General features: G+C 34.4%; 1 protein-coding gene across 1 annotated transcript; it reads left to right on the plus strand.

Annotated features, from left to right (window-relative positions):
- The first annotated feature begins 15,275 nt into the window (after positions 1 to 15,275).
- LOC125876405 (BI1-like protein) lies at positions 15,276 to 16,876 on the plus strand. Its single transcript, XM_049557590.1, has 4 exons — positions 15,276 to 15,652; positions 16,149 to 16,262; positions 16,339 to 16,496; positions 16,653 to 16,876. Exons 1-4 carry the CDS (start codon positions 15,409 to 15,411, stop codon positions 16,863 to 16,865), a joined length of 729 nt encoding a protein of 242 aa, XP_049413547.1. The 5' UTR covers positions 15,276 to 15,408; the 3' UTR covers positions 16,866 to 16,876.
- Positions 16,877 to 17,118: the final 242 nt, after the last annotated feature.

Raw genomic sequence — 17,118 nt, forward strand, 5'->3', positions numbered from 1 at the left:
ACATACATCATATAAGGAAATCATGGTAACATATAAACACACAATAACCTTGCTATCTAGGCACACCATATCCCCTTTGGGAGTAAGCCTATACAAACTCTTCTAAACATCATCTATGACTTGCAAGCAACAATGAAGCTCATTTATACTAAGGACAACATCAAAGTCTATCATATCAAATCTATTAAGTCATAAAAGACAAGCAACACCGAAATCTAGATAAGCTTAAAACACATACTGATAGCACATTAAGAGGTCACACTTAGTCATTTTTAGCTTGGAGGCCATAAGACCTAATTTGCTTCCTCTCTCTTCCCCTAGCCTTAAGCATCGGTCAATCTCTCATCTTGTGGCAACTCTCACCACAACCATAACAAGCCTCTGTACCGCTAAATATCTACCCTCATGTCTCTTTCCACACCTAGCACAAGTAGGTTTTGGCAAAAAAGATTTACTGTCTCTCCCTCTCCGAGGCTTAGGGTTAGCACCCTCTCTTCATTAAATCTTGGGGGAAACCTAGAAGGACCTTGTCCAGAGAACTTCCAAGAGAAGAGCTATCATCATTAATCCTAAACCTCTTTTTCTCCGTAGACCTTTCTTCAAGTTTCTCTTCCTCAATTTGATGGGCATAAACTATAAGACGAGAGATATTCATATCATCCTCAAACATGGCCATACGACATTCCTTTACCACTAAATCGGACAATCTCGACACAAACTTACTCATTCCCAATTTGGGATCAAACACTAGAATTGGAACATACTTAGACAGTTGAGTGAACGTCCATGCATATTTCTTAACACTTAAATCACCTTGTCTAAGGTTGATAAACAAGAGCACCAAAGCTTATCTCATCTCTAAAGGTAAGAACCTATCTAGAAAAGCACTCTTGAATCCTTCACACTCTATAGGGCCCAATCCTACCAGTCTGGTCTTTTTCCATTGATCATACCAAATTTGTGCAACTCCTTTTAATTTGCAAGAAACTAACTCCGCTTTCTCTACCGGAGTCACTCTTATAAAGTCTAACACCTTAGAGACCTCTTCTACAAACTATTGAGGATTCTCTTCCACCTTGGAGCCATAAAACTCAGGAGGGTACTTCCTTAAAACCTCACTCACTCTAGAAGCAACCATCCCCCTTATTGGGTTTTTCGGAGTTACAACCACTCTATTGGCTTGCGCCTTCAAGGCTTGATCCAACAATTGGATAGCAGACCTAGACTCCGCATTCGCTATATCCAAATGATCAATTTGAGCTTGAGGAGGAGCTTGAAGAGCCTCTTGCTCCACACTATCTCCCTCATTCCTCCTAGCATTTTCCTCTATATAAGCCATAACCTAAAAACCATAGGGTACAAATTAGGAGAAAGACTTAATAGAGTTAAACACTATGGCATGACTTAGAGAATGGAGAAGTAAAGTTTCCTAAGCATCCAATAGCCTCTTATTCATAAACGTGGCGCGCTTCACCTTTATGACCAAGACTCTACTAGACGTGGTTTAAGATAATCCTAGAACCATTCTAAACCTTGTGCTCTAATTACCAAGTTTGCTACGACCCAGGGGTACACCCTAGATGTAACATGGAGTACTTGACCCCGAAGAGGTCTCATACAATCCCTTAGCATATCATCACATAAGATACTAGAAAAGTACGATAATTTTAAAATATTTTTCATACAATCAAAGTCTTTATGAAAGCAAAACGAAAGTCGTACTACATTTTTGTCTCAAACCATCTAATACAATACTTGAATAACTCTTTGGGTGAAGCCCATACAATAGCCTCAAAACATGAAAATAAAAGACATAAAGGAAAATAGTGGCTTTGTCATCGAAGCTATGAGGACTCACCAAGTTTTCAACTCCTTGGTCCTTAAAATCTTATCCTCAAGAATGGAACTCAAATCTTAAATCCTACATTTGATAAGAATGTAGGCAAAATATGCGTTAGTAAAAAATGTACTAAATATGCAAGCTAGCATAACATCATAAGAGCATAACACAAGGGTTAGTCAACATAGATAATAACATAATCATAAGCATAATCTCCAACTTAGGTATAATATGAGCATAAGTCAACATAAGGCATACTCCAACAACATGGGACATAACACCTATTCATTAACTTAGTCCATACTCAATTCCTCTTAACATAGGAGAAACTTCATAAGTAACCTTCAAGTTATACTTGTGTAATGCATAGATGAGACCCCCATAATCCCATCTAGGCTAAATATCACTCTTAGGCCCTTATACCTCTTCATCTTATTTGATCTTATCATTTAACTTACCTCTCATAGACAAGGGATCCTATCACCTTTAGACAATCATATCATGGAAGACAACTAGGGAAACAATCCATCAAACATACATCACAAGCATAAACCATAACCATATTCATTTCACAGGTCATCATAACATAAAAGGAACACACCATAGATACCTTCAAAGCATACTTGTGCAATGCATGAATAAGATCACATACTCTCATCCATACTAAGTAAAGCTTCCCAAGTAACCATAGTTCATAATTTATATTCTTATTGTGGGAATTAGCCTTAATCGACATAGACCATGTGAGCTTAACATGGAATCTGATGTCTACACCACACCTAAAAGGGGTTGTCCTCATGCCTAAGGTAGAACCAAACTATTAGCTTAGGTGGATCCAATAGCTAAGTAACCTACAGAGGCACGTAGTTTATGGGATAAAGGGATTACATTTAGAAACCCGGCCTCTACTATCGTGAGGGCTTCCATCCCACGAGATTGCTCCTAGAAACCCGACCTCTACTAACGTGAGAGCTCCCATCTCAAGAGATGACTACTAGAAACCCAGCCGCTACTAACGCGAGGGTTTCTATCTCATATCAATATTCTCTTAGTGCCAAGCATAATTTCCATTTGAGTTCATATTAAGTCTTGACTTTTGTTCATAATTATGGAAGAATGTCTTGACATTCAATCCAACATAACTCATACTAAAGCTCATAGATTCATTAGGTGAGACTAGTCTTCCAACCTTAGAATCACTATATGTGACAAACCTTTCACATCATATCATAATCATGCCTAAGTGTATCTATTAGGACAATTTTTTCTACAATACAACAACTAGATCATAAGCATATTCACTTTATTCTCAATGTGTTTCTATAGCATGTACTAAACTTCATAAATCATGCATACTATCATATCTTTCCCCTTTCTAGGGTCAAAGCTCACATTAAATCAACACATCTAGAATGACTACATTATACATGGATATACTGATAATTCAAGTACTTCAACTATTACAAGCCTAATCTCATACTTCACCTCCTTGAGGTTTCAATCCTTACTTTCAATCATCCCACCTAGGGTTCAAACACTAGACATGTATATCCTCCTAACCTATGTGATTCTATCAATTTGTGCATCCAAACATTCATGATGTAGATTAGGTGGTAAAGTCTTCCTATAACCATTATATGTAATAGTCTACCATTATCATATAAGCTTCACTTTTGGAGCCTTAACATACATAATTCATCATATTGGATTTACTCTCAAAACCCTAGTGATCAAAATTCATAACTATGAGCCTTCATTCTTAATAGCTCTACACCATAAAAACATCTTATAAACCTAGATTACAAGGCATCTAATCACATTCTTCATTACTAGGTAATTCTAGTCATAATTCATTATAAAGGTTCAACTTCAACTTTCCTAATCATGATCCATCATATATTCTATAATCTAATTCAATTCATGGACACAAGCTTTCATTCATGAACAATTACTATAGACATCGTCAATTTTAGAAGATCAACTCTAAGTTTTCAATTTCACCTTTCGTGGCATAAACCCACATAATTCAATTTCATCAATTTAAACTAGGGTTAACCATGTAAAATATATAATATCTTCATAATAACACAATTCAATACTAATTCAATCATAAACAAGTACTATCCACTCAATTGGAATCATACTCAACACTACCCACAACATAGGAAGAAACCCTAGCTAGAATTGGGGTCTTTCTTCACAATTGGGGGAAATCTAGGGGCCTCTATGGATGGAAGAATCCATGGATGAATAAGGTAACATACCTTGGATATAAAGCCCTACTAAGCTTGCAACAATGGAGGAATTTGACCTAGCTTTCTTCTCTTCTTCTTTTTCTTCACTTTTCTAGAGAGAGGATTTCTTGGAGGGAATTGGGTTTGATTTGGGTTCTTGGAAGAATGGATTAATTGATTTAGTTTAGGGGTCTATTAGGCTTATATAGGTGGTCTAATTACAAAATAAACGACACCACTTAACCCCTAACTAATTATGACTAACCCCTAATTCCCTAACTTAAACTAATTAACCTCTAAACTGCCTCACCTACGAGACCCCGACCCACAGACCATGGGTAGGTCTACGGACCATACTAGTCCTTCGTGGGTGGTGGCCTGCAACTATTCAATAGGGTCCTTGACCCACGACCACTTCCCATGGGGCGTGGGTCCATCTACGGGGCGTGAGTCCCATCCATAGGTGGCCCTTTTTGGGTAGTTTTAGGGACTGTTTTGGGGTCCTCCTCAAGGACACGTCTGGTTGGTCCTTGGGGATTCATTCCTTGACATTTAAGTATGAGAAGTAAATTCTACAATTCTAACCCCCACGTAAACCTCCAGAACCCTTACGTTAGGCCCTAGTTAACTCTATGAAATTTCGGAATGCTACATGTCCATTGGATGGCCTAGTGGCTTTGGTGTGTACCAACTTTTCTTTCCTTCAACTTTTTTAGTTTTTCGCTCTTATTTACCTTGTAATGTCTTTGCCTTGCTCTTTTGCCTTCATTACTGCAAATTAACATTTCAACATCAGTTATGAGCATAGAATGGGAATTGAGGACACTAAATCTTTGAAAATTAAGCCCTAAATGAGTTGAAATCCCCGACTCATCAACAATATATGATGTTTTAGCACAAAGGCTTGTAAAAAAGTAGACTAGTATATTTAGTTTTCAGATTGTGATAACAATGTGATTGATTGTTATGGTTTTGGATAATCTTTTTGGACTTTAGTCATTTGTTAGATGGATTATTTACTGTAGTTTAGTAATAAAAATATATGTATTTTTTATATTAACATTTGTTGCAGAAATGTCGTGGATTAACTAACACACAATCACAAATAAATAAAATAGAGCAAAAGAATAACACAAGGATTTAATGAGGTTCAACTAGGCCTACTCTTCCCAGCAAAAGCAAAGAGAGTTTTTCACTATGAATCTAAGAGAACAAGTTTACAATTCTTTAGAATCACAAACTACATACCTTATATATAGATCTTGAGTAGTCTCAAACCAATAAGAAAAAGGTTTTCCCAATCTTATAAGGACAACATTTTCCTTTCCTGAATCTATTTGGAAAAGGGGTCTCCTAAATCAATATGAATTGAGTTTCCTAATATAAACAAGGGAAAAATTCAAGACATAATTGAAAAAATTTCACCTTGTCTTGAATTCCTTTAATCAATTGAAATAATGTCTCTCTGCCTTGCTTCAACCCTCCAAAGGGCTTACTGAATACAACTCACACCAATCAAGCCTAGACATGCGGTCACTAACACTGTGATATATTTTTACTACTGTCTTTAATCATTCTGAGGGTCCTGTGAGACCTATTCATTGAATGTCACATCCCTAATAATAATTAATTTCGGAGTCTATTGATCTATGCACCACAATCCGTAACCTTTCACTTCAGTTGCATACCCTAGAAATAAGCTCTTATTTACCCTTCGTTCAAGCTTTCATCCCTCACATTAGCATAAGCAGGACAATCAAATATTCTTAAATTTGAATAATCATCAGGCAAACTGGACCAAACCTCAAAAGAAGTTTTGAAATCAATAGTTGTAGTGGAGATCTAATGACCAAATAACAAGTTGTATTGATTACTTCAGCCAAAAACACATTGCAAAAACATGAGTGTGAAAGCATACTTCGTGCCCTATCACAAATTGTTCTTTTCATATGTTCTGCAATAGCATTTTGTTATGGAGTTCTAATACAAATGTGGTGTCTCACTATGTCATCTCAGTTGCATAATTTATTGAAATTCAAGTTGTAAAATTCCAACCCATTGTCAGTTCAAAGACTTTTAACTTTTCTTTCTAGTTACCTTTTAATCATCATCTTTCAGTTAACAAATGTTGAAAATGCCTCATCTTTTTGTTTTCAAAAAATACACTCATGCCATTCTTGTGTAATCATTAATCAAATTCATAAAGAACCTTACACTATTTTTGGAGGAAATTTTGTTTGGACCCTACAAGTCTGAAATCTAACTTTCTTTGGTCTTGTGAATAGCCTTTTCCCTGAGCTTTACCCTTATTTGCGTACCAAACGCACATTGATCACAAAAATCAAAAACTTGATTTTTTGTAACCATCCAACAAATTCTGCTTGGTCAACAAAGACATTCCTTTGTCACTCATATGATCAAGTTGTAAGAGTCACAATTGAGACTGATTCAGATTACTTTTCCCCGATGCTACTATTGCTTCCCCTTCAACTACATTGGCATGTAGATAATACAATCTAGAATGAAGCTCACCCTTCAACTACAATGACTTGTAGATAATACAATCTAGAATGAAGCTTACCCTTCATGAGTACCATAGAGCCTTTACATACTTTAAGTGTTCCGTTCTCTGAGTGAAACTTATACCCTTGATAATCCAAAATCAATAGATAGATAAAATTTCTCTTCATTCAAGGAACATACCAACACTTAATATTTTTGACAATGTCATCGAACATTCTTAATTTGATGTTACCAATCTTCTCTACCTCTAATTAATTTTCATCACCTAGGTAGACACTCTTTTTCATCTGTTTGTAAGTTGCAAACCAATTCTTGTGTGAACACATGTGAAAAGTTACACCAGAATCAAGAACCCAAGAATTTGGCCTATGATGAGAACTCACAACACAAACTTCCCTTACATAGTAATCGTTATCAGAATTATTTCCCGTGTCAATAATATTTTCTTAGTAATCAACTTTCTACTTCCCCTTTTTCTCCTTTGTTTAGGACATTCTCTTTTGTAATGACCCTACTCCCCGCACTCATAGCAGTTATGTTTCCTTGCTCTAGACTTTGATCTGACGTTAAACCTTTTTTCAATATTAAAGTTTGTATGTTGTGTTCTTCCCCTACTCACAACACCTTCACCCTCAGTTCTACTATTTGAAAATCTCTTCTTCAACTCTTTAGATTTTAGTGCATTACTAACATCATCAAGTGAGGTATTGTCTTTTCCATATAGCAATGTATCAACAAAAGTATCATAAGACGCGGATAAATAACATAACATGATTAAGGCTTGATCTTCACTTTCAATTTTGATATTTACATTCTTCAAGTCCATTATAATTGAATTAGTCTCATCATGGTGAGTTTTGATCGGTGTACCTTCATTTGTACGAAGATTGTATAACCTCATTTTCAAGTAGAGGTGATTTGTCAACGATTTCTTAGAGTACGGATCTTCTAATTTCTTTCATGCCGTTGTTGCAGATTTATGTTCAACAATTTTCTAGAGAACGCTATCTGTAACATCATGAATATAGCACTCAAAGCCCTCTCTTTCAGGTCTACTTGTTCTGATTCTTTCAACTCTTATGGAAAATCTTCCTTAATAGATTTCCACAACCCTTATAACACCAAAGATGATTTCATTCTAATCTTCCATAGACTGGAATTAGACCCCATCGAATTTCTCTATTTCAACCTTGTTGAGGATGATGGAGACATCTTAACCCTTGATTATGTCTAGAAACCCTAACCAAGCTCTGATACCAATTGTTGCAGAGATATCATGGATTAACTATCACAGAATTCAAACAAAGAAAATAGAGAAGAAGAATAACATAAGGATTTAATGAGGTTCGACTAGGCCTACTCCTCCTAGTAAAAACAGAGAGAGTTTTTCACTATAAAAGAAAGAGAACAAATTTTACAATGCTTTCGAATCCCCAACTACATACCCTATATATAGATCTCAAGTAGTCCCAAACCTATAAGAAAAATATTTTTCCAATCCTATAAGGACAATATTTTCCATTTCCAAATCTATTAGGACGAAGGGTCTCCTCAACCAATAGAAATTATGAGTTTCCTAAAATAAACAAGGGGAAAATTCAAGACATAATTAACAACATTAATACCAAATAAGAGTAAATTATTTTTGTATTAACCTAACTAAAAGCAAAATAAGAAAAAAAAAATAAGAGTCCAAAAATTTGTAAAAAGCAAGACTATTAATTTTGTTCAAAATCTTTAGTGTTGGATTTTTTAGATTTCATAAACTTTACTTTTTTGCTTTTGGACAAATTCATTACTTTTTTAGTATAAGTGAGTTACTTGCAATCATTTATCATTAACTTAATTAGAATTTTTCTTTCAACTAAGATCCTAGTACTAAATACATAGTTTAACTAATGTCTAACTATAAGTAATTGAACTTTTCTAAAATATGTTCATTATCATACAAAAATCTTTAATGTAATTTCTAAATATGTTGGTCTCAGCAATTAAGGAAACAAAATTCAAACCAAAATCTGTGTAAGTGGTGTATCTTGAAATAAATTAAGAGTTCTTTGAGCTTAATTTTGAATTTAGTCTAGATATTAAGATGTTTGAAACACTTGAATGATCCCAACTTGTAAACGATATTTGTGGTGTTTGATATACGAGCTACCTTTCGCTTTTTATTTGAATTATGTCATTTTTCTGAATTATAAGTACCACTATTTAGAATTTAACAGGAAAGATTTGTGATTAAATTACACTTTTTTTAATTTGATTTGATTGATTGAATTGAATTGCTAACAAATTTGATTAAAGTAGTCAAGAGGTCACATTTGGTTGAACGAAACATATCATTTCTACATGCGATACATTTATTCACAACTAATTTGGATATGTCATGTCATTTTGACACGTGACATTACCCTATTGGATGTGACACATTGAATATAAATTATACATATAATTTTTTTTATATAAGCTTTTTCTACACTTCGTTCTAACTCACATCAAATCACCTTTGTGACTTTGTGAAACCCTATCCTTCATATCTTCATATCTTTATTGAAATTTCATATAAAAAAATATTTTCTTAATCATTTTAACAGTAGTCCACTGTATCCATCATGCATGTACCTTCTTCTCCACATCAAGATGCTCCGCCTGTTTGTCCTAGAAACTCACTTTCTCTTTCTGACTGCAAACCTTTCTCCGAAGAGGAAAAATCCAAAAAGACAAAATCAAGAAAGAGACATGACACAATTGAACCTAATGTCAATCAGATTCTTCCAATTAAACAATCTTTTGACAAAGACCTACGTCCTTGGACCCTGTCGATGAGCAAAATCGGGGACCGTGGCAAACGGGCTGGTGACTATGCATCCTCAATTCAAATTGCTCACCTCACCAAGGTTAAACAAGATTGTATATGGGGTGAAGACATTGAAGTACACGCCCCTACTAGCTATGAGAGGGTGACTTTTGAGAAGATGGACCACTCATATGTATACACTTACCCTTTTACTCTTGGATTTGGCCGTCCGATCATTGACCAAGTTATTCTTACCTTCTGCGTTAAGTACAAGGTCTGTTTGGCTCAAGTCGGGCCATCTGTATGGAGAGCAGTCGCCTGCCTTCGTCACTTAGCCAACAAATCTGGGTTAGCATTCACCTTGGATCATCTGATCCTCCTTTACTCTCCTAGAATTTTTCGAGACGGAGTTATCAACTTAGTTAATAGAGGAGAAAGAGCTATCCTCTCTAGCTTGGATGAGGATAATGATCGAGGTTGGATGGAGAGATTTGTTGTTGTCACCACCAAAGAAATAATTCCAAAGATCAACATGCCATTCCCAGAAACATGGAATTATTCTCGTAAGTATCTAATACCAAAGTAAATTTTCTCATTTTCTTCCATCATTACTTCTAACCAAATTGTAATTTTTTTACTTAGCCACTGTCTGGAAACCCTCTGTGGATGTAAACATATCTGACTGGGTTCAATCCATCTTAAATATTTCAAAGAAAGAACACAGGACTTGGAAAGAAATTTCCAAAAAAAATAAATGGAAGGCCAAGAACCATGGTAGAATCTTTCATGTGTCTCTTTCATTCCAACCTCCATTCATGATTTCAATATATATTGCTAATGTTTAAAAAAATTCCACAGGCCTTCCGAAGGGATCCTCCAACTTTCAAACCATAGATATATCCCTCAATTCAGAGGAAGATGAAGAGAGAGCACACCTCATCCTTACTCACAAGTGGCCTAAAGGGAAAGAACCAATAACTAGCGAACCTTCCTCAAAAAGAGGTTTTCAGTCTCATACAAAGAAGCATAAAAAAGAAAAAATCTGGGGCGAAGAAGAACACGTATATGGCTGGGGTGATGTAGTTTATCCAAATGAACAAGAATCAGTGGCTCTCAAGGATGATGATGAAGAAGATAATAAACAAAGGAAGGAAAAAAATTCCTCAGTTTGGGGTTCTAGTCTCATCGAAGTTGATCAACTTTTTGAGGAATATTGTCTTGCCGAACTAGTAGATTCAACAACCAAGCCTTCATTTGAACCTTTCAGTCTAGAATCAATGACCCCGAGCTCCACTATTGTTACTACTTCTAGTGCCACTCTGGTGAGCGTTCTATATTTTTCTTCTACTATCATACCAAAAAGGAAGCTCTCTAACCTTATTGTAACATTTTCTTGACCAGTCTGTTTTGCCTTGTATTAATTTATTCCAAGATTAATAGATTATTTTTTTATTCTAACCTTCCGTTCTTTGTAGGCTACTGTACTAACTTCTGAAGACCTTAGAAAAATGATTGTGGACAAAAAAAAGATGCAAACTGAAATTGATTAATTGAAGGACCAACTTGCAGCCTTTGAAAAAATCAAGTTTAGTACAGAGGTTAATCAGTTGAAGAAGCGCTTTACAGATATGGAGGCTCATGACCTCACCTCATTGGGGCATGAAACAGAAGCAGGCGGTCAAGAGGTCGTCCAACTACGCTCAGAATTGGCCGAGTTGAAAAAAGTGTTGGGCCCTTACCTAGAAGTCCTTACTGCTTATGAGAAAAAGGAGTCTAAGCTAAAAAAGGATCTTCAAGCAAACATCGAGGAGAATTATAATTCAAAGACGACACTAGTTATTGCTCAAGCTGAAAACCTGAAACACATGGAGACTATAGAAGAGTTGCGGGAATCCCTCTCAATTTTGAGAGGCAAAAATTGATCGAGGTTCAGCGTCACAGAAATGTAGATACATATGGTGGTATCTGTAAGTGATATTTCTTTTTTATTTTAGTCAACCAACACTTATTGATTTGGGAAAATACATGATCTGCCTATATATATATATACATATATATATATTCTACTTCGTGTTAAATTTGATGGTGTCTGATTTTAGTAGACTAAAAATGTTTGTAATTTTCTACTATGGATAAATTAAATTGTGCATTTTATTTAAAGAATAAGAAAACTTCACCTAATACATCAGCGTGGAAAGTCATCTATCATGTTTGTGTTGTAGAAAAAAATATTTGAGTCATATTACCCATATTGGACCGGATGAGACTATGCTGTTGGGTAATTCTATAACAATCAAATTGAAGATTATGGAATGGTTCTTCTAAAAAGTACATTTGGCAAGGTACTGACTTTAAACAATGTTTGTATCTAACGAAACTGTAATAAGTAAGAACAAAATAATTATGAGAAAAATTTACCTCATGAAGGGTCCTTGCAAATTCAATATTTCTGCTTGTTTTTACTTGCTTGAGTCAAACTGTTTGAGACATAAACACTTGGGATATGTCAATTACAAAACTTTGTGAAAACTGATCAATTTAGAAGTTTAATCAATTGAAAAAAACATATTAGAAGTGATTGAGGTGGAGAATATGAATCTCTTTTTTGCAGAAATTTGTTTGGAAAATGGAATCATCCATCAAACTACTACTCATACTCACCTCAATCTAATGACATTGCGGAAAGAAAAACTAAACTTTGAAGGAAATGTTGAGTGCCTTCGCTTATAAGTTCAGGTTTACCACAAAATTTGTGGGGGGAAGCTATCCTTATAGTAAAAGAGAATAACAAAATTTTTGTCTATTTAGAAAGGAGGCAACAAAAAGTTTTATTTGTTCAGGACTTAGTCTATTCCATATGAGAAATGGAAAAGAAGAAAATCCAACTTGAAATACTTCAAACTGTAGGGGTGTTTATTCATAGCCCAAGTTTCTATTCCTAAAAAGGTCAAAATAGGACCTAAGACTGTGGACTGTGTTATCCTTGAATATGCCACAAATAGTAAAGCTTATCCATTTTGGTTCATATGTCCAAACATTTGGATATTCATAACAATATGTTAATTGAATCAGCTAATGTTGATTTCTTTGAACACATCTATCCATGTAAAACTAGACTTGAGTTATCTAGTAAAGGGTCTAAATGACCTTGGAAAGAACCAAAGGGGAATGTACTTAATAAAGAGATTCAGAGGCATAGAAAACGTCAAAGGTAATATACTTCATTTGAATATAATTTTGTAACATTTCTTCTTAAAAATGGGTCTCATACATTCAAAGAAGTTATGTCTTATCCGGACTCATCCTTTTGGAAAGAGGTTGTCAATAGTTAGAATGATTCAATCTTAAGCAACCATATTAGAAGTTGATTGATTTTCATCCAGGAAATGAACCTTTGAGTTCAAAGTAGATCTTCAAAAGGAAAATGAAAGTCGGTGGAACTATTGACAAATATAAAAGCAAGGCTCGTTGTCAAAGGCTTTAGACAAAAAGTTCTTGATTGTTTCGACATATACTTGCAAGTAACTAGGATTACGTCCATTCGGATGTTAATTGCGTTAGTTACAGTATATGACCTTCAAATTCATCAAATGAATGTGAAAACAACTTACTTAAATAGAGAATTAGAGGAAGGAATTTACATGGAACAACCCAATGGTTTTGTGGTTCCTGATAAATAAAAGAAAGTGTGCGCCCTTGCAATATAGGTAAAATGTTGTATCATTGCTAGGCTCTTAGTAATGGTTGTCGGTTAGAGAAACTCTCTACATATTAAAATTTTCTATTCTCATATTATTTTTATTGCATATCTTATTGTAATGTACAAATGGTTTTCACAACTTGTTCACATATTGTTTACTTGATATGTTTTCCATCATCAATTCAGTTATTGTTTTATTCAGCCATATTACATTCTTATGCATTTCATGTACTGATGTTATTCGACATACATCATTTTATAATGCAGATACAGGTGCTCAGGATCATCAACAAACATTTTGTTAAGATCACTTGCACTCATAGACAACTTTTGGTGAGACTTTGCTTCCAGGAGACTCCATTTTCATATTCAGTTTAAGTAGTAATTGAGGTGTCGTGGGTCTTGTACCGACACCTATCTTGAACAATAGAGGCTTCATAGACAGACAGAGTTAGATATTTCCATTGTTTTCTTCAGATGTTTTATTTAAACTTATGAATTATGTTAGGTATTTCAAGACAATGTCTTAAAGCTTTTTTTAAAATGTTTTAAATGCTCATCTATTTAAGCTTCCGCATGTCTTATAGAGTCATAGTTAGTCAGGCCAAGAGTTCGCATGGGGCCAACAATGGTCTCCGAGTGACGGCTGACCATGTACAGAGTGTAGATTTGAGGCATGACGGTATTGATACACCGATGAGTAAGATTGTTCTATCCTAAGAGGATTATTCCATTAACCTTGGGTACTTGAGGGGAATAATTTCCTTATGGACACATTGTGCATTCAGTGGGCTCGATTTTCTTCTTTGAAAAAAATATTTTGTATATTATGGATCTATTTTCCTTACTGATTTTAAGTTTCTAGTTTTGAAAATACTCTTTAAACTTTATTGATTTTTACCAAATCCTTCAAAGTTATTGTTCTAAGTATTTTAGGAATATAGGGTGAACAACAATATATAGGTCAAATATTACTTTATATCTATATATATATACATAATATTTTGAACATTCTTAGAACCAATAATTACCCATACCATAGGGGCAATAGGACTCACAAGTATGTAGGGCATGCAAGATTATATCCCTATAGAGTTACTTCTTTTTTTGTTTGAATTTACTATTCAAAATTTGGACACCCTTCGTGAAATTTCTGATAATGTGCCACTATACCCTCTTCAAAAGATAAAGTTGGAAAGAAGAATATCCACTCAAGCAAGTGTTGGATAATATTTGCAAATTGCAAAGAAGGCCTCTTATCTCCCTCCATTTGTTAACTGACCAAAGAAAATCAAATAAAAATGAAAAGTTACATGTTTATCTTGAATCCTTTTGTTTCTACTTTACACTATTGGTTTCTAAGTATATGCTCAAGTGGCATTATTTTTTTTCTCTAAATAATGAGATACAGATCATATTCTCACTCAAGCCAATGGGCACGAGATTTGGATTTTGGAGTTAGCTTATATACTAGTTTTTATTAAGGACCTACTTGTTTCATTTGACTTGCAAGTTGCAACAATAAAAGCAGCCAGAGAGAGGGGTCAAGAATTGTTAATAAGATAATTTATAAATGGTAAGAGACCTAACGCATAAAATATAGAAAATCTCTGTCTCATTTTACTTTGCCCCTAATTTACTTGACAATCTTTAATTTACTAAATTATCTTTATTCAATTATGTTTAGCTAATTTAAGTGTAACTAACATTACTTTATATAATTACTTAAAAATTAAAATGCTATTGGAAGAAAATAATAAATTTCTCTTTTGTATTAAAATGGACAAGTAATATAATGGGAATTTTTTTTTTGTCATAATGTACTTTTTAACTTGATTTCAACGAACATCTATGGCCTCTAATTTTGGATGTGCATAAGTATACATTTAAACTTATATAAATTTGAACAAACAGACACGTTCGTCTAGCGTGGCATCCTACATAGCAATTTTATGTCTTACGTGATGTCCGACATGTATTATGCCACGTAGGCCGCGTCTGTTTTGTTCAATTACCTACTTCTGTACACCCAAAGTTGAAGGATATAAATGTCAACTAAAGTTAAATTAAACTGTGTATTCAAAATTGAAGGGCATAGATATTAGCTGAAGTTAAGTTAAATGGGCATACTTATCCCAATATCAGTACATGAGTATTATAACAAAATTCCTGCTACGTCATTGAAATATGAATTGGTAGCTGATAGAAAGAAGTTGGCAAGAAAGTATGGTACAGAGCCGCCTCCAACTTGCCAAACAAGCTTTTATATAAATCACCTTCCAGGCAGAGAAAGAGAAAAAAAAAACAAATAAAAATGTCAGGAGTTAAAGGTGATGATGTAGAAGAAGGTAGTACAACGTCGTCATTGCTGTATCCAGGAATTGGAAATGAGGAAAATGATCTTCGTTGGGGTTTCATTCGCAAAGTTTACTATATTCTCGCCTCTCAGATACTCCTAACTACCATCGTCTCTGCTGTCACTGTCCTATACCTTCCCGTTAACAACATCCTTCATGGCAAAACCATCCTTCTCATTCTACTCATTCTACCTCTCTTGTGTAAGTCCATATCCCCATTATCCCAACTTTGGACATTTTGATACATTCTACATTTTTATTTGGAAAAATGCATAAGTAGCCCGAATCTATGTTCGAAATCTCAAAGACACATATATACCATACTAAGGTCCCATTATTCCTGAACTTATTTTATAAATAATTTTTTACCTCTTTTCGACCTACGTGACACTATCTTTTGGGTCCAGCGCGTGTTGACAATTTTTTCAAGCTATCTAGTTGATAGTGTCATGTATGCCGAAAAGAGGTAAAAGATTATTTATAAAATAAGTTTGGGGTAATAGAACCTTAAAATAGTATAAATGTGTCTCTGGAATTTCGAACATAGATTGGGGATACTTATCATTTTCCCTTTTTATTTTCTCAAATTTTATGTCAAGTCAAAACCAGATAAACAAATTGAAACTGGGTGAGAAATTAGTTACCCTTTTATATGACTTGATGGTCCATTTTACTAAGTAATTTTGTTTTTGTGTAGTGTTGTTGCCCTTGTATTTCTATAGACAAAAGCATCCGTTGAATTTTGTTTTCCTTGGCCTCTACACTGTAACATTGAGCATCTCTATTGGTATAGCATGTGCTACTATAGATGGTGAGTATTTTGAAGCTTTTCTAGCTATTTACTTATATATTTGGATAATTAATTTTGCTAATTGGATTAATTACAGGAAAAATTGTGCTTGAAGCCTTGATCTTAACATCAGCTGTAGTTTTATCTCTTACTGGTTACACATTTTGGGCTTCAAAGAGAGGCCAGGACTTCAGCTTTTTGGGTCCAATACTGTTTGCTAGCCTCATTGTACTTTTTTTGACTGGATTTTTACAGGTTGGTCTCCTAGTATACTCTTATTGTCTCAATTTATGTGGTACTATTTGGATTTCGAGAGTCAAAACAATTTAATTTTGATTTTAAAATCTTTAAACAGCCTTTTCATGTCGTATTTGTATTTGATTCTGACTTTGCCCATAATTTAATTTGCAGTTGTTCTTCCCTCTTGGATCTACAGTCTATGCTATTTACTGTGCAATAAGTGCTATTGTTTTCTGTGTGTATATTGTGTATGATACGTACAACCTGATTAAGAGATTCACCTATGATGAATACATCTGGGCTTCTGTCAATCTATACCTGGACATTCTCAACCTCTTCCTAGACATTCTGCGATTGCTCAGGCCGCGAAACACAACTAGCTAGGTCCACATTTCAAACAAATTTGTCAAGGAAAATTGATATTGTATTATTGTAACATTGATCTCTCTACTCACATAGGAGTATTTTGTAAACAAATTTCTATTTTGATATTGTCAAGTGTTATGTACTTAATTTCAAGAATAAAATTTCATTAATGCTAATGTATAATAATTGACTGAGAAAATGCATGTGCTGGAAGACTTTGCACCTAATTTTTGGTGACTTGAATATTGTGCTCAATTGATTGGTTGCATCA

The sequence above is a fragment of the Solanum stenotomum genome, chromosome 9, assembly GCF_019186545.1.
Source record: "Solanum stenotomum isolate F172 chromosome 9, ASM1918654v1, whole genome shotgun sequence".
NCBI classification, from domain to species: domain Eukaryota; kingdom Viridiplantae; phylum Streptophyta; class Magnoliopsida; order Solanales; family Solanaceae; genus Solanum; species Solanum stenotomum.